This window comes from Lupinus angustifolius, chromosome LG17 (genome assembly GCF_001865875.1).
Source record: "Lupinus angustifolius cultivar Tanjil chromosome LG17, LupAngTanjil_v1.0, whole genome shotgun sequence".
Lineage (NCBI taxonomy): Eukaryota > Viridiplantae > Streptophyta > Magnoliopsida > Fabales > Fabaceae > Lupinus > Lupinus angustifolius.
Genome location: NC_032025.1, coordinates 13,018,250 through 13,043,423, shown reverse-complemented (window position 1 = coordinate 13,043,423; position 25,174 = coordinate 13,018,250). Strand labels below are relative to the sequence as shown.

The following is a 25,174-nucleotide window of genomic DNA, read 5'->3' as shown; positions in this document are numbered from 1 at the left end:
TAAGGACGAAGCCTGTTGAACAGTCCACACGGCCACCTATTGGGCCATCAAGTGCTACAACTGAAAAACCCAAAGAAATTGCTACAACGGATCGAAGCAAGGTGACCCCATGTTTACACCCCAACCTTGAGGACAAGGTTGCTCACAAAAGGATGAGTAATGTTGGGCCGTCTGGACCTACACTCACTAAGGAAGATATTACTATGAGGCCCAAAAGAGATATAAAACTTCCTCCTAAATTTAAAGACTAACTTATGTAACTAGGAGAATATTATATTTATATTTTAAATTTAATTTTCAAATAAATAGATTAGGAAAAGATTATACTTACCTTTTAGAGTTACTTTTCAAATAAATAGATTAAGATTAGAATTATCAATTCATAGATTGTTAATTTCGATTACTATTTAGATTTAGATTAGAATTATCAATCCATAGATTGATTGATTTAGACTACTATTTAAGCAATATAGACCATCATTCAAGGTCATGAATAAAAGTTGTTACATCTTTATTTTCATACTTTAGCTTCTTAGAATTCTAATATTATTCTTTGTTAGGGTCACACCCTAACAATAACTTTGTATCAATATAATTGTACTATTCCTGCTAATTTTGGAGTTGATTTGCCTATTTTGGTGGAGCTTATGGCTATAAATCAAGATTTGAAATTTGCTTGAAGTATGAGATTTAAGAAGGTTATCTAGGAATGTGATTATCTTGAGGTGGTCCAGATTATTTCTGATGGTGTTCAGATTCATTTTCACCAAATTTTGGGAATGGTCTATGATATTTGTGATTAGTTCTCTCAAAATTAGACCTTTGAGATCAAATATGTAATTCGGGAAGCGAACCAAGTGGTTGACTTCATAGCAAGACTTGTATCACACTCTACAAAGGAGCTAAGAATATGGACCATGGTTTCTTCTAACTGCCAGTTTTACATGGCAAATGATTTGGTTATTTTAGTTTAGTTTTATTTTTCCTTCTTGTGGTTTGATTTTCCAATGTATCAAAAAAAAGATGTGCTTCCATTTCCAAGCTCTCTAATGATGATGCAGCTCTGGAAAATGGTACTTCCCTAGTAAAATATGTGAGACATTCTGAATAAGAACAACCTTTACTAGTAAATAGCTTCATCTCTGAAGAGCATGAAGGAACTCATCAGCAACTTAAGCATCATTGCATAAACAAAATCAGCCACTATCTGCTAAGTTGTCAATGAAGTTTAGCTATAGCCAACACCATATGCACCCTCATGTGAACCAATTTGGAGGATTATCTTGCATTAACTGAAGTTGTTTGTTGGGAGATCTTTATCCATGGGTTTTTAACATTCTTCCATGGGCTAAGTGAAAGAAGCATAGAAGTGGGTTTGACACCACATCTTGACCCAAAATCTTAAGGCATTAGGTCTATGGGTTCATCCATTTATATAATCTTTAACTCATCCATTTTTGCCCAATGTGAGACTTCTTCGTTCACACTTGGAATACCTAACATCTCCCCCTCAAGTGTGAATTCCCTTCGAGTATTGGATAACACTAGAGCTTAGCTCTCTATCTACTTGTACCACCGTTGGCTTATCCTTTCATTAACAGAACATGCCGCCTTGATATCTCGTCTGGAAGACTTTCAACACAAGGATCCCTCATGGATCTACCGACCACTTGTCGCTTCAATACTCCGTTGAACCGTCGAACCATCGGCTCTGATACTACTTGTTGGGAGATCTTCATCCATGAGTTTTTAACATTCCTCCATGGGCTAAGTGAAAGAAGCATAGAAGTGGGCTTGACACCACATCTTGACCCAAAACCTTAAGGCATTAGGTCTATGGGTCCATCCACATATATGTTTTTTCACTTAGTTTTTATGTTTTATCTTTATACAACTCTCAAGAAAACTCCATTCAAATCAAGAGAGGCAACATGTTATCCCAAATACTTTATTATTCTAAATATTTCATATGATTCATTCTAAACCAATCAAACACACAAGAATAGTATGATATAATACAACATAAGACATGTTCAACAAAGGGAAGGAACTAACTGAACCAGGTATAAGCTAAAGTGATCAAAGTGCAATCATTGAAAGTGCATAAAATGTGTCATGTCCAATTTCCAAACCTTCTGATGTTGTACCTATGCTTGTTGTAGCAATGAATCTCAAGATCAATGTTATAGCCCGTTCCAATCTTGACCGTGTAGAAAGTGGTAAATCCCTATTGTGCACTATCTGAGAGATTGTGAAGAAGAACAACCTTGACTGATAAAGTGCTTCATCTTGGAAGAGCCTGAAGGAACTCATCAACAACTTAAGCACCATTGGGTAAGCAAAACCAACCACTGTTGGCCTTAAATTGTGGCTGCTAAGTTGCCAGTGAAGTTTAGCTATAGCCACCACCACCATATGTATCCCCATCTGGACAAATTAGGAGGATTAAATAGCTAAATTTTCAGAACTAAGTGTAGTTCAAGGAGTGTGAGAAAGTTAGAAGCTTTCAATTGATATTTCTGAATATAGTGTACAACTATGTTGGTAACTGAGTGATACCGTGTTAGACGAAGATCTCATGTCTCGAACGGTGTCATATTTCCTGTCTCAAATCAATCAGAATATTACATTTTATTTTTTAATATTTTTTATTCATATGACAATATGTAATTAACTCGATACAATAATGAGACACTATAAGATAGATTGAGAGAAACATTTGTTGTAATGGTCAGGATTGATTTTAAGGGAAGATTAATAACCAGACCTAATAAAGTAAGATGGTTTATTTAGTTCAATTTATGTTTGCTCGTGGTACAAAAACTAAAGTCTTACTTCCACTTAAAACTAAAAAACCTAGAAAATCATAGAACTTTAAAGTTCCAGTCAATTTGTATATAAGATCAAAATAAGTATTTAATTCACTTACACATATATGTGTCAAAATAAGCTATTAAAATGTGATAGATGCTAACTACATGGAATCACTTGTCACAAAATGGTGTCTACTTCCATGTCTCAAGCCAATTATATATTAACATGTGAATAAAAAATAAAATAAAAAGTAATAAAGTGGAGCATTCTAATTGGCTTGAGACATGCAATGAGACACGATTTGAGATAGGTGATCTCCATCCCTACATAATACACTTGACACATTATGCAAAACAAGTATCCAAACAACATAATTATAAGTTGAAACTAGTAAGTTACCTGTGCATTTGCACAAGACGGTATCTTTTTGCCGCATGATTAATAACACATATTAAATGTGCATTTATGATTAAGAATATGTATCTTACTCGTGCATTCACATGGTTAAAAACATATTTTGCCAGTACATTCGTATTGTTAAAAATTATTAATTATATAAAATCATACTGTCAGACCAAACTATTTAACTGTTTAAATCAGATAAACTTAATACGAGACCTCTTTTGGTTTAACATCTTGTTCGACTTTCCCAACATTGTTTTTTCCACATACATAATATGATATAGTTAGTAGTATCATATTAATCAAAAAAATCATCAATGAATTTATAATTTCATTATTATTTGTTTCTAAAATAAGATTAGTATAAAAATAAATATTATTATTTGACTCTAAAATAACTACAAACAATATGTTATGATTCATATTATTATTATTTTAATATTGCTATAGTAACATTATATTTTAATATTGCATAGGTAATCATATTCCTTTTATTTTTAAATAAATCTCATATATTATAGAGTTAATTTGTTGTATCATCATCTTATTATATTTGATCGTTTAACTTGATTTATTAATTGTGTATAATGTCATTTTTGTAATTGATCCATAAAATTTGAGTTTTTATATTTATTTATGACATTAAAAATATAATTATTTATTTATCAAAATAATTATAATTGTGGATTAAGTTTATAATGTTAAATAATTGTGTGATATCCTCAATTAATCATGTACGTTATGCAATTCAATAAATCAGAATAAATTATAGATTAATGAGTCCAAATATAAGCAAATTATCAGAAATGATGTAAAACATTAATGGGTAGATATTACTCAATTAATATTCCATAAATTCATTAATTATAATACTGCAAATTTATATTTCATTTTTGTAACTCATCCATAAATTCAAACAACAAATTGAATATAAATTGAATTAAATATTAATAATCCGAAAATTTATTATTTATGATTCGGGAAATTTATATCAATAATAAACATTACTTAAAATTAGGGAATTATAAATAATTTAATCAAAATATAAATCAAACAAATTAATTATCACAATCAAATCAAATTGCTTTAATATTTTGATTGTCACATCCTATTAAAGATTAAATAGAAAATAATCCAAAAACGCCATGAAAAATCAAATCACAAAACTAATTTTGAGAACAATTATTTAATTTTTAGATAACGGAATAAAAGATATTCAAAGACAATCGTGCCTAATAATTTTGGAATATAAATTCAAACAAAATAGAATATAAATGGAATTGAATATAAATATATTTCTCAAATTTATTATTTACACTTATCAAATTTATATTCATAATGAGTATTGCTTAAAATTAGCGAATCATAAATAGTTTAGTCAAAATATAAATTAAATCAATTAACTATCATAATCAAATGAAATTTATTTAATATTTTAATTATTACATCCTATTAAAGAGAATTTCAATCAAAAAACACAATAAAAAATCAAATAACAAAAATAATTGTGGAGGAAAATACATTCAAAGATAATTATGCCTAATAATTTCAGTTTCTAAAGTGTAACTACCAATTAATATTACTGAATTAATATATTCAAAGACATTAATCAGTAATTATTACTCAATTAGTATTCCACAAATTTATTAGCTATAATTATGCAAATTTATATTATATTTCTATAACTCATCCATAAATTCAAACAAAACAGAATATAAATGGAATTAAATATTAATATTCCATAAATTTATTACTTATATAGTAGAATATAAATGAAATTAGATTATCTTCGGTGATTATGACTATATGATGATCATATTTACTATGATTAGTTAGATAAAACATACATATTTAACAAGTGAGAAAAAATAATCAAATTCATTTATTGTGAAAATGAGAATAAAATTGAAGATTTTAGTAAGATATAGACACATAGACATAACACTAACCCGTAGATATGCTTTAAGGGAGAGTCAAACTGCAAATGAAGATATAAGATAATAAAAGCGATATAAGATGAGAAGATAAATAAATTCCTTACAACAAACAAACAAATACTATATTGTGACTTGTAACTAAATGTGTGTGTATATATATAAATGGAGATCAGGTACATAACATAGTTATTGAGGGTTTAATCATTGTTAAGGATGAAATCCTTGTAAATCAAACACTAAGGAAGATGATTATTGGAAGATCAAATCTACAAAATAATAAAATCAATTGTACCATATATACAATATAAACAAATCAAAGAAAAAATAAGAATACACATACATAATAAATAAAAAAAGTCAATTAAAATATCTAGAAAATAAGAAAATACCTAAAAATAAGAACATATCTAAAAGTAAACAAATGAATGAAAAAATCAATAAAAATCTACTTTAAACAACATATTTACAAAAGAATAACAAATCTACAATGATAAAGATTGAGTAGCGGGATATAGGAGTCATCATATTAGGTTAATGAATGAAAAAATCAATAAAAATACACTTTAAACAACATATTTATAAAATAAGAACAAATCTACAATGATAAAGATTTAATAGTGGGATACAAAAGTGATCATATTAAGTTTAAACGAAATGAAGATTGACGAATGAAACATTGAATTGTAGACATGTGAGAGAAGAATAGAGAAATATGAAATGAAAGAGGAGAAGAATATGGAGATATGAAATGATAATGGTGGAGAAGTAATTCACATGTGAAAAGGGATTCAATCCCCTTTATTGTGAGATGTAATTTCTTCATAGAATAAAAAATAAATGGATTCATTAATCATTAGAATTAAATTGTACAATGAACAAAAAGGGAAGATTTACATGTTTTGGAGGGAAAGTTTGGATTGAGAGATTGATACATGTTATGAAGGACCTTTAGTTTTGATGAGAAATTGACACGTATCACGAGGGCTTGAGAGATTGACATATGTAATGAATGATCTTTTTTGTTATATAGGTAATAGACTCCACCAACTATCCAATAAGTTCATTACTTCATAATAATTATAGGCTAAGTGATAGTAGTTGTACGCTATATGATTTTATTTTGGGATTACAAAAAACCATGAATCAAACCACCTAGAATAATTTTACAAATTTAAAAATTAGTCCAAGCTTAAAACTGAACAAACTTTTATAATTTTGTTTAGTTTGATTTCGTCCATTTCACTTTTCGGACTGGAATTGCTTTGCTTACATCTTAATTGACAACTCGTAGAATAAGTTGTACAAAAAAGGATAAAACAATTTTTGATTAAACATTCTCTTTTATTCAAACATATTCTTGCTTTCGATCTCACCGGACATCAACATCAATTATTGTCGCTTTGGAAAGATAAACATATATTAATGTCCATTCCATATTTGTCACTTTGGAAAAATCAATTGAGAAGAATTATTAGAAGAGTAAGTTTTCAGATAATATAAGTTTGAGGAGTTTTAGGTTTTACCCTTAATTAAAATTTATTAATTTTTGGTCTCATTTTTAAAACTAAAAATAAACCAATATGAAAAAGATTATCTAACACAGTGTTGTGAGAACCGGATCGTACTAGGTGGTCCGACCGGTTTGACCACTGACCAGACTTGAAAATCGTTCTGGTTAGTAATTTTAACTGAATACGAGTTGGACCGCTTTGAACCAGAAATATTCTGATCCGACCGTGTTAAACCCGGTTAAACTGGAATAACCCGGGAAGTAAACCGAACAGTTTACTTAAAATTAAGGAAAATGAAACACTACTCTAATATTTTGTTTTAATCTGGTCCCAAAAAATATTTAAAGATGTTATTTCAATATAATTATACATAATTATTAGTTATATACAATTTTTCATTTATATATAATTATATATTTTTTATAAAAATTATTAATTATATATTAAATTATCCGATTCGACTGAACGATTTAACCGTTTAAACCGGTTAAACCTAATACGGGATCTCTTCTAGTTTGACGTCTGGCTCGGGTTTCATAACATTAATCTAACACTGCCCTTGTAAGAAAAAAATTGTTTTGTTTAATAAATTAAAAAATAGAATAAAATGATAGAATAATTATTTTAAGAAAACGGCTAAAATTATCTAAGTCATAAAAGATAAATAAACAAGAGCTTATTTAAATTGTATATTGTTTATTTCGTGTCAATTGGTACTTGTTTACCAACAACATGTTGGTTATCCTCAAGATAATTGAAATTAAGGGTTTGATTTATGTGAAGAATATTTATTACGTGGGACAGTGATAAATCTTGAAAATGATTAGTTACATATTAAAAAGGTTGAATGATACCGAAAAATTAATTGTTGTTTTATATTTGGAGAGAACACCACCACAAGAGTAAGTAAATGTTTTCAGCTAAAATCAATTGCATTCTATCAAAGATAGTGGTGGCTACACAAAAAAGTCATCAAATACAATGATGTACATTTTTTGGGGTAAAGTGATCAAAACATAATAAAATCATAAAGGAGAGAAACTAAAGCCTCATATACTTGACTCCCATGGAATCATGATGAGCAGAAAGCCAAAAAACCAAAGTAGTGGATATATATTTTTAATCAGAGTAATATATCCATATAATCATTTTTATAAGCAAGTGAACTCTATCAACATTTGTCGGGAGATCTTCATCCATGAGATGTAGCATTCTTTTATGGATAAAATGAAAGAAACATAGAAGTGTGTTTGACACTACATCATGATCCAAAATTTTAAGGTATTAGGTCTATGAGTTCATTCCCTTATATGCTCTTTAACTCACCCCCTTTACACAATGTAGGACTTCTTTATTCACACTTGGAATACCCAACATTTTCCCTTCAAAGGTACTCCCTTTCAAGTATTATCTATTTGTACCGCCATGAGCTTATCCTTTCATCAACAGAACGCGTCGCCTTGATCTCTCGTCAGCAAGACTTTCAACACAAAGATCCCTTGTGGATCTATCGACCACTTGTCACTACAGTACTCCATTGGGGCGTAAAACCATCAGCTCTAATACCACTTATAGGGAGATCTTCATCTATGAGATGTAAGTGTCTTCCATGTGCTAATGAAAGAAACATAGAAGTGGGTTTGCGTCACATCTTGACCCAAAACCTTAAAGTATTAGGTCTAAGGTCCATTCACTTATATGATCTTTAACTTATTTACTTTTGTACAATGTAGGACTTATTCATTCACAGTTGGAATACTCAACATCGTTATTTATGTTTATTTGGTAGAGAGAAGAAAGTGAGAAGAGAAAAGGATGTAAGAGTGATAATAAAGAGAAAGAAAGAGATGAGATAGAAATGAGAAATATATTATATTTTTATATTGTTTGGTACGAAAGAAATAAAAAAAGATATATTTTCTTTTGTATTTCTCTTGTTTGAGTTGAATATAAAGTAAGAAGAAACAATAATGTTGAATTTGAAAAAATCAAAACACCATTACAACAAAAGGAATGGAAAAGTATTAATAATTGATGAGAGAAAAATGTATTCTTCAACATTGTATGAGTTTTATACGATTAGTAAATGATATATTGATCAGTTATAAATCTTTATTATGATAGTATATATATTACATTCATAAATGAAAGTTTCTAAAGTCATATTTATCATTTCATGTCATCAAACTATTTCCACTAGCTTTCTCTCCATATTGGGTGAAAAAGAAACTTGTGTGAGTTCCACATATTTTTATTTTCTCAACCCTTTCTTCTTAATTAAATGATGGAAAATTACTTTTTCTCTACAAATTCTCTCCATCAACTTATTTCTTCTCTTTCTCTACCCCGTAAAAAGAAAGCTAAGAGCAATGTCAATATTAATAATCATTTGATTAATATACAACTATTATGTGGGAGAGTTTGCCAAGCTTATTTAACCAAAATTTGATAGACCTTGTGAGTGACACAAGAGGCTTAAAACTTGAAAGGTCTCAAGAATGACGCGATTGTGAGTATTTTCAATAATAGCCTCTATGAATGATATATTATAATGGCCATAATCATAAATGTGTCTCTGTCAAGTTTTTTGAGGATATGTTTATGTTTGTATATAATTTTTATGCCAAGTAAATTTACCTTCCCTAGTATGAAGCTACAAATATATTTTTATTGAAAAATAAGCTAAAAATGCAATTAAAAGCTACACCAAACATTGGCCTAAAATTGTTTCCCATTTTTGCCCTTGTTTGCCATGAACTCTCTTTCTCTTGGCTTTTGCTTTTATCATTTATGTGATTGATGTCAAAAGTGGACTGTACCAACTGGTTGAACAAGAAAACGGGTAAACTAATCATTATATTATATCAGTCATACAATTTTACTAGTAAAAATTGGTAAGATATTGACCATATTAGCCGATTTTCATTTAAACCTTATTGCTTATATCGACCAATTTTTATTTAAACGTATTGATCATACATATTATATTGGTCATTTTCATTTAAACCATACTGATTATAACAATCGATTTTCATTTAACCATCCTGATTCTCATTTAAATTTATAATTTTTATGACATGACTTAATTTTTAACAAAATACTATCATGGTAGATCAAACACAAGTAGTATATTTGTCTCTACTTCTAAAATTTGGTTAAACATAAAATCACACATTTTGTTTTAATAAATAAGATAAATAAAAATATTTATCACATCTTTTTTGGTTTTTCAACATTAGTATTATTAAAATACATGTATATGTACTTTCAATGGTACTCTTTCAATGATACTCTTTTTAACTACTGAACGAGTAGTTTAATAATGGAGTTAAATAATTATATCATTATTTGTTTGATACTATTAATATATTCCTTTATTTTTGGGTAAGGAATTAGTATTTTTTGAGATTTGTGGCTACCCCTCTCAACAAATATCGCTCATATGAATTGAGTCTTACTTTTTGGTCACTATAAGAATCTAACAAAGTTTTATATCATTAAACCAATATGATGTTGGTAATCATTATAACTTTATATTATTACCCTGACCCAATAGGCAACCAATCATATTGATAACACTTACTGATGTGCATTATTGTTCACACGGGTGCCTACGTACGCACGTTGGTATGATAAATTACATTGTTTTTCATATTATAAATTGTCTAATTTAAGCCGAACATCTTCTATTTTATTTTGTATGTCATGCAAATTTTAAATATTGAAATACATATTTGCTTTTGTTTCTATTTAACCTTTGTCCTAAAAAGATAAAAAAAATAGTTCCATTTTTTAGAATGAAAATTCAATTGAAGATAAATGTTAAAAAATATATTAAAAGAAGAGAAATATGTAAATATTAGGTGGGCTAGAGTTTTATTCAGTACTATCTGTGCATCATAATCATTTATATTTAATCAATAATGATTCTTCAAAAAATAAATACAAATAAATGACAAATAATATAGTAATTGTATATAAATTTTTATACTGATAATGAATAAATGTTACTCTATTAAAAGAATACATAAAAAATTACCCAAATATTTATAACATAAATAAATAATACAATGTTATTTTTATAATTTATTATGTAAAAAAAAAACAAATTGTACTAAAATATAAATAAATCATAACCATAAACATAATTATAATCAATGGGTTACTTATTGAGAAAAAGATGAATGTAATGACAACATAAAATTTTTCTAAACTATTATTATTTTATCCATCATTTATAATTGAGATAATTAAAAACAATACAAATGAACGGTAGATAATATAATAATTTTTTTGCACATCTTATTATAATATTTCTTTATAATCAATTTACCCATTGTTTAGCAACAACAAAATATTGATATAATGGTATAAATTTCTATCAAATTAAGTTTACATAAAGATTAAAAAGATAATGATTACTCCAAAGGTTTCAACGCACCTCGTTGATACCACCATGTTATGAAGCACATAGAGAAATTAGAAAAACCAAAAAGAAAACCGACCCCCGTCACCTCATTACTTTGTTCACACCTCATTCTCAGTTCCAATTCTCTCTCTCTGAATTCAATTGTTCAAAACGAGATGAACACTGGGGAGCTTCTTAGCATCGAACCTCTCGAACTCAATTTCCCATGTAATAATCATCATGATCATAATTTATTTTCTTTCCATTTCAATTCCTTTCATTTTCCGTTCATCTCTTTTTATTTCATCTTATTTTTTTGTTTCAGTTGAGCTGAAGAAACAGATCTCGTGTTCTCTTCAATTATCTAATAAGACCGATAGCTATGTAGCTTTCAAGGTAACCGCCAATTTTTCATTTCATTTTCCTTGATTTTATAGTGATTTGTGAAATTTTAGTTTTCATTCTGTTATGAGATCTGATTAATTGGCGTTGACGTTATTGTTTTTGAGCAATGTTGGATTGAAGCAAATGATTTTGATTATTTTTTTTGAGCTTTGAAATGGAAGGTTTGAATGTTTATGTTTGTAACTTGATTTTGTATGTATAGGTGAAAACAACCAATCCCAAGAAGTATTGCGTTCGTCCAAACACCGGAATTGTCATGCCGCGATCTACATGTGATGTTATGGGTAAAAATATGAATATTCTCAATGCATGGTGTTACTATAGCTTTTGTTTTCTTAGGTAGCATTTGGTAGACCTGTCATACATTATGTTCTTTATTTGGTTTACTTCATAAGTAGAGTAGAACTTGCATATAAAAAAGGTAGAATAGAACTTGACAAGGGGTTATGGCTGCGTACATTTGTCCTCCTCGGACTCCACTAAGTGGGAGTCTCGTGCACAGGCTACCCTTTTTAGAACTTGAGAAGAAAATAAAAGTAGAACATTTTGGTTGCATTGAAAGGGGTAAAGCTGAACCAAATAGAACATCATGTTGTGCCTACACGTCAAACTCTGCCTTAGTTATGATTTATATTTTATAATCAAATCAATGGATTGACAACATTTTTTATTCTTTTTTGTTGTTAAGTTACCATGCAAGCGCAAAAAGAAGCTCCACCTGATATGCAATGCAAGGATAAGTTTCTTCTTCAGAGTGTAAAAACTAATGATGGTGCAAGCCCGAAGGATATCTCTGCAGACATGGTTTAGTGCATTATGCTAGTTAGTTGCCTTTGCATTTTCATTTGGTTTATGCTCTTTGTGTGAAATTACAATATTTGTGTCATTGGGGTTGTCTAGTTCAACAAGGAGGCAGGACATGTGGTTGAAGAGTGCAAATTGAGAGTTGTGTATGTTTCACCACCACAACCACCATCTCCAGTCCCGGAAGGTTCAGAGGAGGGGTCATCGCCTAGAGGTTCGATTTCAGAAAATGGAATTCTAAATGGTTCTGACTTCACAGAAGTGGGTTCTTAACTTGTCCTGGTTTAGGTGAACCTTCCTTTATCACTAAAAAATTCCAGGATTTCAGTTGAGGTGCCTTTTGTTTTTGGGTATTGCAGGTAGCAAGAGGATTTACTGAACGACCTGAGGCTCTAGAAAAATCTGCAGAGGTAAAGGATTGCGTAGTGTATTTGATGTTTGTTAAATGTAATTTGATTTGTGGATAGATCACTGCTCTGTTGACTGACTGCTGTTTATAGCTAATGTAGAATATACCCAAGTCAATGCAGATTATGTGCTAGTTATTAAGACTAAAGCAGTGAAGCAATGGATTTACGAAATTAAAACTTTAACTTTGAGTCATGTATTTGTAATCTATATTGTAAACCAATCCATATAGCTTTAGAATGTACTTACCAGTCCTAGCTTCTGTGTGATTCAAAGCTGTGACACTGACTTTGTACAAATCTACAATTTCAGTTTGTATTAATGATTGTGTACATGCCCAATTACCCATATGCATAAGAAAAAACAAACTCGTTTTAAGTTTAAAATTTAGGTATGAATGATAGAATTTTATTTTTAATCTAGAAAAGGGTTGTGAAATAATTTTGAAAGATGCTCTTTCTGAGCTGGTAAATTTTAACTAAACTTACGTAATGGTCTAATGATTTCTTCATGTTTCCCTTTAAGATCAGAGCTGATGACTTCTTGTATGACTTATATACATAATTATATATACTGGATTAATGCGGAGAAAAAAGAAGAGGCAAACAAATGAAAAACTAATGAATTTATTATCTTATTATTGGTTCACATGCTGAAATTTGACTGAGACTTGTAACTTTTAGAGTTGGTACTTTGTGGCAACTTTATTTTGATTATGGTTATTTTGTTGCAGGCAAGAGCTCACATCTCAAGGCTGACTGAAGAAAAGAATAATGCAATTCAACAAAATAGCAAACTCCGTCAGGAACTGGTGAGGATATACAAAAGATAAAACTTTTATCCACCCATCTGTATAATGCATATTTTCCCCTTTTTGGTGGCGGATAATTTTAAACTAAATCTGAAATATTAGCTCTCTTCACTGAGAGTATCACTTCTCCTTAATGGGATTATAGTTCTAAACTCAACTGAGGAAAAGCACTAGAAATACTAGGAAGTTAGTTCTTGACTCAGCCTGGTTGGTGTCTTGAGATTACTTAGGACTTACTTCTTCTCCTTCTAAAATAAAAGGGACTTCCTTAAAATTTAATTCGACAAGAGTGGTCCTATTTCTGTTATTGGCAGTTTGGCACTATATTCCTTTGATTTTTTTTGTTTAGTTTGTTTTTAATCTGTCTCCGGATATCATCAGATTTTTGCTAATTATTTATTTGGAAACCCGGTTTAACTGACAAGTAACCAAAAGAGGATGTTATGTGATTGATGTGGAAAAAATGTAACAGTTCTCGTCAAGGTAACTAAAGGAGATGGATTTTACTTATACAGAATTCACCGTCTTTGGTTTCCTTCTAAAAAATATTGTTTACAGTTCAAACCAGTCCAATTTTTGTTCATGATATTGTGTAGTATATGGTACTAGGAAAACTGATGAACATAGACTTTCTTGCATGGGAGAGAGCTGTAATTACAAAGAGAGGGGGTTGAGTGGTATTACCAATTTGATGGCCTCAGAAATTCTCGCATACTTGAATTGAAGGTGCTGCTAAAGCCCCTTTCTCCAAAGGGTTTGACTCTGGTATCTTCAATTCGGGATAAGGGGATCCCATCCCTCAAGTCTTATGCCATGTCTCTCTCTTCCTTTTTCTCTTCCCTTTCATAGTTTCATTACTGTCGAATTGGGTTTTCTTCCCACAATGACAGACCCATCAAATTTACACTTGGTATGAGCCCTACACGTTTCTGTTTATTAGTACTTTAATTAATATTTACAGTTTTATTTTTTATTTTGTTTATGGACATTTGTTACTTTTTTTTGTTTTGTTGCTGCTTTGATATAATTTGCATGAGGAAACAATTGTGCATTGTTTTCTTGTTGAAATCTCAGTACACACATAGGAAGCCTGATTAGAACTGCTGCTTATTTCTGATGAACATGTTTCCCTTATTATTTTGTTTAGTTGCATTACCAACAATTTATGCTCAAACGACATAGTTTTTCGTCATCTTGGTCTGAATTTGATTTGTTTATAATATAGAAAAGTACACGTTGACCAAATAACTGAGTATGTCTCATTTGTATATTAAACCAAGTGCTTCTGTGCTGCTACTAGCCTATACTATCTTAAACAATATATGCCATTTGTTTTCTTTGCTGGGAGGGCTAATTTTAAGGATTTTGTAGTTACCTGAACTAGCACTTTTATTTCTGCTAAACATCAATTGATTCTTTCAGTGTTAGTTTTGGATCAGAGGGGAAACACTTAATTCAATGTTTTTATTACTTGTAGGAGCTTTTAAAGCGTGAAGGCAGCAAAAATCGCGGTGGTGTCTCGTTTGTCTTCATCATATTAATTGGACTACTTGGTATAATTATGGGGTATCTCCTGAAGAAGACCTAAGCATTCCACCCAGTTTGAGCATACCATACTTTTTGGTCTTAGTTTCCTCACTGTTTCTGACAATTCAAGCAATGAAGACAAAAGTTAAAATAGATCAATTCAGCAGGTTTTGGCTTATCCTTTTTATTTTTCCTTAATTTTTTTGGGTGGATAACAATTTGGAAGTAGAATACATTAGGAGAAGTTATGGGTCTGTGGTTGCTAGAAGAGATTATTGTGAACTGGCTCATGCTTCATTCTTTTTTAACTTAAGAGGAGAACTTTGTTGCGTATTCTTGTGTTCATGTAGCTTGTAATGTTAAGTTGTCAACAATGACAACTAATAATATAAATCTTCAGTCTTACCTTTTCCTTTCACCAACAGCCACCAGTTGTTAAATTAGTGGTTGCTTTCAACATAGTTGGTATTATGACATACTCTATTGTTGATGGTAACAATTACAAAAGTGTCAAAACTTGTATCTTTCACACAAAATCTGAAAATTTAGGTTTTGACAAGTTTGTACAGTAATCTCGTCTAACCAAATAACTTGAAAAGATTTAGAAATGAAAGACTTGGAATTGAGACTTAAAGAAAACCGTGTGGAATTAAAGAAAACTAGAATGATAAAGAACTGGAATTTACAGGTTTGAAATTAAAAGGTTTGACAAGAAATCTAAAAGGATTTGAAATAAAGGACTGGAGTTTAGAAGAAATTGCAATGTAAGTTAGGTTGGAATTTGAATAAAATCAAGTTTAGGGGAGAATTTTATATTTTAAACTTGGAAACTGAAGAAAACATGAAGAAGCTGTTTCATTTTATTAGTCAGAAGATTAGATTGATAACTATTTTTAACTCATATTTCTATATATGATTTAATTATCTTAGTTTGTTAAGGTGTCAATCTTATAAAAATATATTAGTTGTCTTTTGGTGATTAAGACATGATACTAATATTATTTAACCAACTTGTAAATCATATGTAAACAATTGTAATGTACTTGTGAAAAATAAAAATGGAGAAAAAAAGGTTGAAACACACAAACTTATATTTAAGGAAATTTTGTGTGAGATTAAATTTTACGTCACATCTTCATTACAACAATGAATTACTTATAATTTTTACATTTGTGCAAATGTAGATATTATTGAACTTTACATTAGGTAATCTCAACAAATAAAACAGTGATGCCTTTAATAAGTCACTGAAGCCTGATAAATTGCTTCTCATGTTGTAGGCAAAGTATGCTTTTTGAGGAAGACGTAAGTTTTGAAGTGTAATATATATTTTTGGTCAACCCAATGGTATCTTCTAATTTTATGGGCAAAAAACTAATCTCTTTTGATGTGTGTGACTACTCCTCTCAATAAGTATCACTTCTAACAATTGAACCTTTGAACTTTTGGTCATATTGAGAATCTAGCGGAATTTAACCACTAGTAAATTTTGATGAGTAATATTGATGGAGGTTTTTTTATAATTCTATCCATTAAAATAATCCAAGTCTTGAAGGGAGATGTTATTATTTTGCTGTCCGGGAAATAACACTATGTACATAATGCAAAAAAAAATGCCAATGGAGAAAGGAAGACCTCAGAAAGGGAAAATAAATACCAATGGTGAGATTATAAAAATAAATAATAAAAAACGAATGCAAGCTTCAGAAAAAATATTTTAAATGTGAATGCTATTTTTTTTGAGTACTATCAAAGTATCATTTACTTTTTAGGAACCATACAAATACTATTTGAAAATAAGCCCCATAGTTAATAAAATAAGTGCAACATTGATAATTTCTACAAATTAGAAAACAAGTAGCTTTCTTTAAAAAGTGTATTATGATGTTTGAAGTTTTTTATCTCACTACTGCACGTCTTTTTTTTTTTACCATTTACAAGTATTTAGGCACTTTTTTCTCCATCAAGAAACCTAGAAATTTGTATAGTCTATTGTATATTTTATCTTTAGCTCCGCCAACAACTTTTATTGGAAATAAAATCCAACCTCAAGGATACCAAACTACAAGCCATCCAGGAAGACAAAGTAGTGCAAATTTCTTCTGCAACTTAGTTTGCATTCTGCAAACATAGTTAGTTAGTATTGGGTTGGGTTCTATCCTCTTTTTCTATTTCTAGTAGGTAGTTTAGTTCAGGAGGTTATTTCTGTTAGTTTAACCTCCTCTTCTTTCTATATATAGCATTTATTTATTCATTTGTAAATACTGAATATTCTTAATGCAAAGTTCTAGAGGTATTATTCAATTTCATTCTTTTATTCATTCCAAGAAGTTAGCTTCTATTAAGACGGGATACCATGTTCTTTAACGACTTTTTTGCTCTCTTTTCAAGCTACCTCATATTTTTCCGATTTCCAGTATTTTACTCAATGATCATGATGTATAACATTCTCTTTTCACATTAACTTTGTCTTTGACAATTTTATCTCACTGCTATGATTCTTTACCTTGTAGTTTGAAACTTCTAGATTCACTTAATACTCATTGGTTATCATTAGCACTTCCTTGTGCTTCCGAAGACCCATTGATCAAAGCTCCTATGTTCATATTCCTTCAATTTCCATGACTTAATTATTAGGACTCTATATTGTCTTTTTCTCTTCACTCTACTATTAACCTTTATAACATAATCAAGACTTCACTCTACTATTAACCTTTATAACATAATCAAGACTCTATGTTGAGTCGTTAAGTTCTCTTCATGTATGACTTTGTAGCCCAAGCAAAACTTACTATTTGATTTTCTTATAAGAAAAAATTCGATTTCAAAAAGTCCATCTTCTTCTTAAAACAAATATTGACCATTGTAAAATTAAAAGATAAGGATAGATCTAGGATAGTCCTACATTTCATATTTGCTTCTACTATGTCATATTCACCATGAAAACCTTCAAATCCTCCAATATTCCTTATATGTGCCACTAGGATCTTCTCCCAGATAAATATTTTCTCCTAAAAGTATTGCCTTAACTACACCTTCCAATTCCTAGCAAAAGCTTTTCATATGCTACTTATACAATTAAGTATAATATATATTTATTATTTGTGTAAAATATTTATATAAAATCAATATATTATTCATTATTCATTTGTATTACTTTTTACTTTTTAAAGAATCAATAATAATTATAGATAAATTATGAATAATCCAATATAATTTATATAAAGGGAATAAAATATGTCATGGTGTAGGATAGAAGATATCCCCACAGCCTACTTTATCCTCGTGTATAAAACACTGTCAATGCATACATTTGTCTTGATAAAGTCACAAATTCCACCAAAAGAAAGAGTGATGTTGTTAATTATAGATAGATATAACTCTAAAGATAGGAGTCAAGCATAAAATAAATCAATGAATGTAATGCACACTCACTCTTTCTCCCTCGCTTTTTCCTTCTTCTCCCTCAAACGACGTCGTCATCTTCCTTCCTCCGCCATCGCCAAAGCAAACAAAACTCCAGAAGAAATTCGAGTATGCACCAACCGCACATGCCGAAGAAAAGGTTCCTTTCAAACCCTAGAAACCCTCTCCGCCCTCTCTTCCCCAAACCTCGCCGTGAAGCCCTCCGGCTGCCTCGGCCGATGCGGCGCCGGCCCCAATCTCGTCCTCCTTCCCGACGGCATCATCGTCGGACATTGCGGGACTACCGCTCAGGCGGCGGAGCTCATGGTGAGTTTGTTTCCCGGTGACTTTGACGCGAAGAATTGTTTGAATGCGCTTGCTTTGAAGAAGAGTGCGGATTTTGAGTGTGAGAAGGGAAATTTTGCTGAGGCGGAGATTCTTCTATCGCAGGTAAGTTTCACTGTTTGTGTTTGTGTTGAATGTTGAGAAATGAGACTGATTGAACTATTTCTATGGTTTGAATTGAATTGGTGCAGATTATAGATTTAAAACGATTTGGTGGAATCCATGTTACATTTAAATGCAGGTTAGTAAATTCATAACAAAAATACTAAATATGCTTTTGTTTAAATTGGTTTTTTTATTATAAAAATTACATGATAGAAATATTGAAAGTGTGTGTTGGTAATATGTTAGGGTGTAAATGAGTAAAACTATTAGTTGGTTATTCAAGTTCGGTTCTTTGGATACTTGGATTAAATGTTTGTTTAGTTGAGCAAGTAATCACAAGCTTGAATTTGAACTCCATTGTTTAAATAAGGCAAGCTTTATAGGCTTAATATGAAGAAGTGATGAATGTGTAGTGCAAGTGGCATATTTACATATTTATTTCTATTTTTACTTCACTATCTATTTGTATTATTAGAATGTTGATGAATTATGGTATATTTATTTTTTACACAAGAATTATGATTTACGAATGTAATATTATTTTATTTCTACTTTAATTTCATTTTTAGTATAAAGATGTTTGTTAAATGTTAAATTAATAAACTTAGAAGTACTCCAAGGTAAACAAAAAAACACAAGTGAAGGAGAAATGCGATAAAGGAAAAACAATAATCTAGCTTTAAACAAGTTAGCCTCGAGCCTCATATTTCTTGACATTTCAAGCTCAAACTTCAGCACTTGGGTTTCAAAACAAACCAAACATGCTTGACTGCTGATCTATTTACACCCGAAGTTAACATTGCTCAATTCACAAGCCATGCATTTCTGTAGGCTACTGTGTACTGTCATGTTGAAACAACTACCAAAATGGGATGTGCTTTTCGCGTGACCATTTCGTTGTTGATAATTCAGGTCATCTGCGCGGTTGGAATTGGGAAACTGCTCTGGTGCCCTTCAAGATGCTAATGAGGCTTTGAGATTAGCTCCCCGCTATCATGAGGTTACTCATTCTTTAATTGTTTCCCTGAGATCCAGTTATAGTCGCATGCTGAATGAGATCCTTTATTTATTAAAATATTTTAAAATTTAGGGGCGTAATTAACAATTTGACGGAAGTATAAAGATCTAAAATGTAATTTAACCTTTTTTAATTTATTTGTAGGCTTATATTTGCCAAGGTGATGCCTTTTTGGCACTGAAGCAATTTCATTCAGCAGAACAGTCATATTTAGCAGCTTTAGATATTGATCCTTTGATCCGCCGTTCTAAATCATTCAAGGTAGCATTGAATCTTTTACCTTAGCTATTCTGGTCATATGTATTTCTTTTAGCATAAACATGCACATCCGAGGCTTTTGGGAAAGATGTAGCAAAAGTGCAAAACTGATAAGAGAGAACATTGATTTTATTTACCCCCAGATTTTGTGAGCTATGGTAAATGTCAAGCATTATAATCTCAACAATATAAGTAGAAAAAATATTCACTTCCAGTTTAATATCCTTCCAAGAAAATCAATTTAGAATAATCTCATGCTTGGAAAAACTCCTGTTTTTCTTTTGTCATATGTGTTTTAGGACAATACTGAAGGTTCTTTCTGAACTGTCTCTTTCTCCTTTCCTATTTGGTGCCTTTAGATCTTGTTCGTGTTTGCCTGTTTTCAAAGTTGAAGTTGTTATTCTGCTGGAATAATTCATTGTTCTTTACATTCATATTTAAGCAGGCTCGAATGTCAAAGCTTCAGGAAAAACTTGCTGATGCTAATACACCATAAAGATACGCCTTTGTGAATGAAGGCTGATTTTGATTTAATTCCATTACAATGATGCCAAGAGGAATGAATATCCTATCTTCTTTCCAGGTTTGAAATTTCCTTTGACATCCTATTTACTGTAATTCTTACTCTGGCATATTCTTTTTTAGGATATCTCAGAGAATTTTAGAATATCCTAGCATATTTTCATTATATCTGAAAAAAATCTTAAAAGTCTTTATAAAATATAGTGGAATTAACACTTGTATTAGTGGCCTTGTGCAGTTGTGCATTTACCAGTCATACTACATTTTTACTTGATGTAATTATTAGTACAAATAAATAGGATGTATTTTGTATCCCATCGTAACACACTACATCATCAATCTAAAATCATATTATTATTCTTTTTTCTTTCTTTTCCTCTTTCCATACCTACATCCTAATATTTCAACTATTCTGTTGCTCTGGCTTTAGGTGATAAGAAAAATCAGAAATACATTTTTTTTGGGTGGGGCAACCATACATTTCGAAAGAGATTAGTTTCTTACCCATAAGATGAGGGACCATTGGTTATACAAAAATAAAAACCAAACAAAATGGCTGTCATGAAATGATACTATGGCTTGTTGCTCCCACAACTGTTTTTCTATCATTTGCTGACCACAATTAAGAGTATATTCTCTCCTTATGAAGGCGATCACTTAGTCATAAATAAAAATGCAGCATCTGGTCCAAGTTCCTACATAAATGGGGTCCGAATAACTAAAGGAATAAATCTGAAAAAATAAACATGCAATTCATACCCCTTAGCTTATAAAGTGGAATTCAGATCCTAAAGATCATTAAGAACTCTCACCAAAAGATAACATACTTCTCCAACATCACATTCACTGTCATCAGTCCACTGAACCCAGTAATATGACATATGAAGAACATATTTCGAGATCACATCAACATCACATTCAGCATGTTTAAACCCAAATCAACCAAATCCTGATATAGTATATATATATATCAACTGGAACAGATTCATCGAAATAACATGTGATAAGTATTATCTGACGTAGTAAGATGACTCGAATATGCCAATATGCAATAAAGTTGACGAGTTACATCTCAAATTAAAATTAAGTTTTCATACATGGATAATTATTTATAATGAGGTTGTATGGAGCAGCTTAACGTTTGATCTTGGGCTTCTTCACAATCATCACAGAACAACGAGCATGATGAGCACAATGGTCACTTACACTTCCTATAACAGCTCTGCAACAATAATCACTAGCTAGTTGGTGATGATGCCCTCATGTTAATTATCAAAAATTAATTGGATAAAACTAAGCTAAGAATATATTTTTGATGATTATAAAAATGGTCTAAAGTGTAAACCGTATTTATCTATATATAATATATTTTGCACAATGGTCACTGATAGTCTGATACTTCCTTTGAAGAATTATACTCGATTCTATTTGGTTTTTATTTATACTTCTTGTATTATACTGCATTTAGTATTACTGCATGTAGTCAATGCAGAAAATAAAATAAAAATTCCATGTTCAAAACCATGCAGAAACTTTATTCATTTATATGTTTCTCATTCTAATTATGTTTTTTTGGGTATAAATAAAGTGGGTCAAAATTTATTGTCTCTTTGATTTTGTGAATTTTTTTTAGATATGTGTATGTATAAAAGATAGAGTGTAATGTTTTTTACAATGTTTATATCCTTCAGTATTTATATTCATGGGTATTATTTTATTTAAGAGCTAACAATAACACAAGAATGATATATTAATATAATGTAAAATCTTATATTCTGACAATGTATTAATAACTTTATAGTTGAAAGTATAATGTCATCTATATAATATTAGTGTAAAGATTTATACCTAATAAATACATTATCTATTATTCATTTATATTATTTTTTGAAGAGTAATAATGACTAAATATAAAAGGCAAATGATTCAATGACATTATATTAAATTCATACATTGTCAGTACATATTTTTCTCCCTTAAAATATAAGTGCATGATACATATAATTTTGTCAGTTATTAAAGAGAATTGTTAACTTATTTATACGTATGATATAACTCTTCCCCCAATTCAGAAAAAAACCTCTTCTATCTATTTAAAGGGATATAACTCTTCTCATTTATAAGAAAAAAAATTTGATTTAGTGAACAACAATAATATCGCATATTTTTTCACGTATCCACTTACATCTTCTTAACCATAACTATATTATATAGTAGTGTGTGTGGAAAATTATATTGAAAAAAGTGCGAGAATCATTTTTCTTAGTTAAATGTATACCTTTTGATAGCTCCATATCCATGGCTACCCAAAACCAATACTGATGCTTGATGTCTTTCTACAGCATCACACAGCACATTCCTAGCATCACCTTCAATCACTTCCACTGCCACCTCATGAACCTGAATATCAACAAACCAAAATTTCAATAACAAATTAGTTAAAAAGCTATGTCCACCTAATAACTTTATATAAACCATGTACACATTCTAAGCAGAGAGAAAAGAAGTACCAATTTACTGGCACAAATTTGCCTAGCTTTTTCTGTAATTTGATCAGCAAGCTGCTTTAGTTGCACCTCAACTGTAGGGAAAAATTCAGTTCCAAGGGCCCCTACAATTATATCAACAACATCACTAGCTGACGACTGTGTGCATTTGATACAATAGGGATCCTCTATCCTGAAATGAGTATATCCTCATGTCCATAGTTAATTAACTTTCTCCAAATAATATAAAATGGTATTTTGGAATTTTTCTTTTTACTCTGGTAGAACTTTTCATTAGATTCGGACAAGAAATTAGAACAGAAATTGAGACAGATAATCTTTGTCCATTTCATCTTATTATATAATACATGCATGTGAAGTTGTAGAAGAAAATATGGTGTTAGGAAGCATTAAAACAACACAAGAAACAAATATGATAAGAAATCATGGACACGGATTAAAAAATGTTGGGCATGTCATGAAGTTTACGACAAAATAAACAAAAATATAAGATACGAGAAGACTATAAGCATTAGAAATTAACAAAGGATTAACATAAAAGTATAAAATTTAAACCAAAAGTGATGGATAACATTTTAAAGTTAGCTTACGAAATTTTAAATTTGGTAAAAATATTAACACATGTGTAAACATTCAAAAACTAAATGAGAAAGTTATGGAGTACAATCATATAGGTGTCTACATTTTTCTGGGGTTTATAATTGTATTACCACATATAGTTCTTTTCAAGCGAGGCTAGAGTGACACATACAAATATCTATCCACTCTTTTACTACTCACAATTCATTTGTACTATGGAACGTATTTATCGACTCATAATTTTATACGTGCTTATGTATTAGATACAACATGAACAGACACGACAACTATTTTGAAGTGTTTATGCTCAAGTGAGAGTGAGGAAGATATAAGTGCACAAATTAACTTACCAGGTCCAGCCATACTAACGGCAACCGGAGGAGAAGATTTGGCATTGACAAGGACGAGTTTGAAAGGAGCATCTGAACCAAAAGGAGTGAAGAAACGGTCTAGAGTCCACCCCAATGCATAACTACTATGCTCATGCTCATCTATGGCTAACACCATTACTGCCTTTTCTGAAGAACTTGCCATTTCTAAAGGAAATTAAATTATGTAGACTATGATGAGAAGATTACTTAGGAAAACAAATATTTGGATGCTTGTTATATATACATATATATGACCAACTTGACATTCAAAATTAAATGATACTAGTATTTTTTATTTACTTTGGTGGGTGATATTATTTAGATTTATTTTTCCCAAACAGATATTTAATTTTAATAAATTATATTAACACTTCTGAAGGTTTAATGAAATTACATTGAACACTCCCCATGTTTAAAATATTATAACCATCTTCTCTTAAGAGAGGTGAATGACATTTACCTCTAAGGATATTGATATAATATAATATAATATAGTATAATATATATATATATATATATATATATATAAGAATGCAGTTCAGCTAGAGAATATCCCAAAAAAAATAAGCAAGAAAGAAATGAAAGATAAGAAATGGTGGATAGTTACCTCATATATATATATATTCTATGCCATACCTCTCTAATTTAAAATGTTACATTCACCTCTCCTATGAGATTTTTAAACAATTTTAAAAAATATTATATTAAATATATATGCTGCCATGCTGCACTAAAAATAAAAAATATTATCTGCCACATCAATTATTTTATCCTTTTGATAAAAAAATTACTAAAAGGCATTTTCTATTTCATGACTATTATTTCTCAACTAGGAAAAAAACATAATTTACGTGGTCATACACTATCATACTAATATCTTCTCTCAAATATTTGAAAAGTCAATTGTGTTAAAATATTTCAATATAGTCATGCTTTCAAGAAAACAATGTTTGTTGTAAAAAGAAAAAGTAGTTTTTTTATAAAGAATTTGATGAAAATTATTAAGTAGGGTTTATTTTATTTTATTAATTTTCATC

At 30.1% G+C, this 25,174-nt stretch overlaps 3 protein-coding genes across 7 annotated transcripts; 2 read left to right on the top strand and 1 right to left on the bottom strand.

Annotated features, from left to right (window-relative positions):
- LOC109330584 (vesicle-associated protein 1-2-like) lies at positions 11,107-15,432 on the top strand. 2 transcript variants are annotated; one of them, XR_002105691.1, is made up of 9 exons: positions 11,107-11,300; positions 11,398-11,468; positions 11,680-11,761; positions 12,166-12,281; positions 12,378-12,542; positions 12,641-12,691; positions 13,423-13,500; positions 14,097-14,226; positions 14,978-15,063. XR_002105691.1 is itself a non-coding variant. In XM_019564824.1 (8 exons), exons 1-8 carry the CDS (start codon positions 11,126-11,128, stop codon positions 15,086-15,088), a joined length of 849 nt encoding a protein of 282 aa, XP_019420369.1. In that variant the 5' UTR covers positions 11,109-11,125; the 3' UTR covers positions 15,089-15,432. The 2 variants fall into 2 exon arrangements, 1 of the variants encoding a protein (XP_019420369.1); XM_019564824.1 differs by lacking the exon at positions 14,097-14,226 and having other exon boundaries at positions 11,109-11,300; positions 14,978-15,432.
- On the top strand, positions 18,395-24,224 carry LOC109330557. 4 transcript variants are annotated; one of them, XR_002105680.1, is made up of 7 exons: positions 18,396-18,882; positions 18,969-19,018; positions 19,795-19,882; positions 20,045-20,161; positions 20,604-20,741; positions 20,814-20,816; positions 21,804-21,909. XR_002105680.1 is itself a non-coding variant. In XM_019564788.1 (5 exons), the coding sequence occupies exons 1-5, from the start codon at positions 18,442-18,444 to the stop codon at positions 20,652-20,654; spliced, it is 747 nt and encodes a 248-aa protein (XP_019420333.1). In that variant the 5' UTR covers positions 18,395-18,441; the 3' UTR covers positions 20,655-20,816. The 4 variants fall into 4 exon arrangements, 1 of the variants encoding a protein (XP_019420333.1); XR_002105682.1 differs by lacking the exons at positions 20,814-20,816; positions 21,804-21,909 and adding an exon at positions 24,120-24,224 and having other exon boundaries at positions 18,395-18,882; XR_002105681.1 differs by lacking the exon at positions 20,814-20,816 and having other exon boundaries at positions 18,395-18,882; positions 21,814-21,922.
- On the bottom strand, positions 21,804-24,332 carry LOC109330558 (universal stress protein PHOS34-like). The gene is made up of 4 exons (XM_019564789.1): positions 24,117-24,332; positions 23,191-23,291; positions 22,959-23,080; positions 21,804-21,902 (listed from the first exon to the last, which is right to left on the bottom strand). Exons 1-4 carry the CDS (start codon positions 24,298-24,300, stop codon positions 21,815-21,817), a joined length of 495 nt encoding a protein of 164 aa, XP_019420334.1. The 5' UTR covers positions 24,301-24,332; the 3' UTR covers positions 21,804-21,814.

Coding starts and splice junctions, on each gene's coding strand:
- LOC109330584 (XM_019564824.1), top strand. CDS start 11,126: ATGAAGCACATAGAGAAATTAGAAAAACCAAAAAGAAAACCGACCCCC. Junction 12,282..12,377: donor AGGATATCTCTGCAGACATG/GTTTAGTGCATT, acceptor GGGGTTGTCTAG/TTCAACAAGGAGGCAGGACA. Junction 12,543..12,640: donor ATGGTTCTGACTTCACAGAA/GTGGGTTCTTAA, acceptor TGGGTATTGCAG/GTAGCAAGAGGATTTACTGA.
- LOC109330558 (XM_019564789.1), bottom strand. CDS start 24,300: ATGGCAAGTTCTTCAGAAAAGGCAGTAATGGTGTTAGCCATAGATGAG. Junction 23,081..23,190: donor AAATTTGTGCCAGTAAATTG/GTACTTCTTTTC, acceptor GTTGATATTCAG/GTTCATGAGGTGGCAGTGGA. Junction 21,903..22,958: donor GGATATGGAGCTATCAAAAG/GTATACATTTAA, acceptor TTATTGTTGCAG/AGCTGTTATAGGAAGTGTAA.
- LOC109330557 (XM_019564788.1), top strand. CDS start 18,442: ATGAATGTAATGCACACTCACTCTTTCTCCCTCGCTTTTTCCTTCTTC. Junction 18,883..18,968: donor CGGAGATTCTTCTATCGCAG/GTAAGTTTCACT, acceptor GAATTGGTGCAG/ATTATAGATTTAAAACGATT. Junction 20,162..20,603: donor GCCGTTCTAAATCATTCAAG/GTAGCATTGAAT, acceptor ATATTTAAGCAG/GCTCGAATGTCAAAGCTTCA.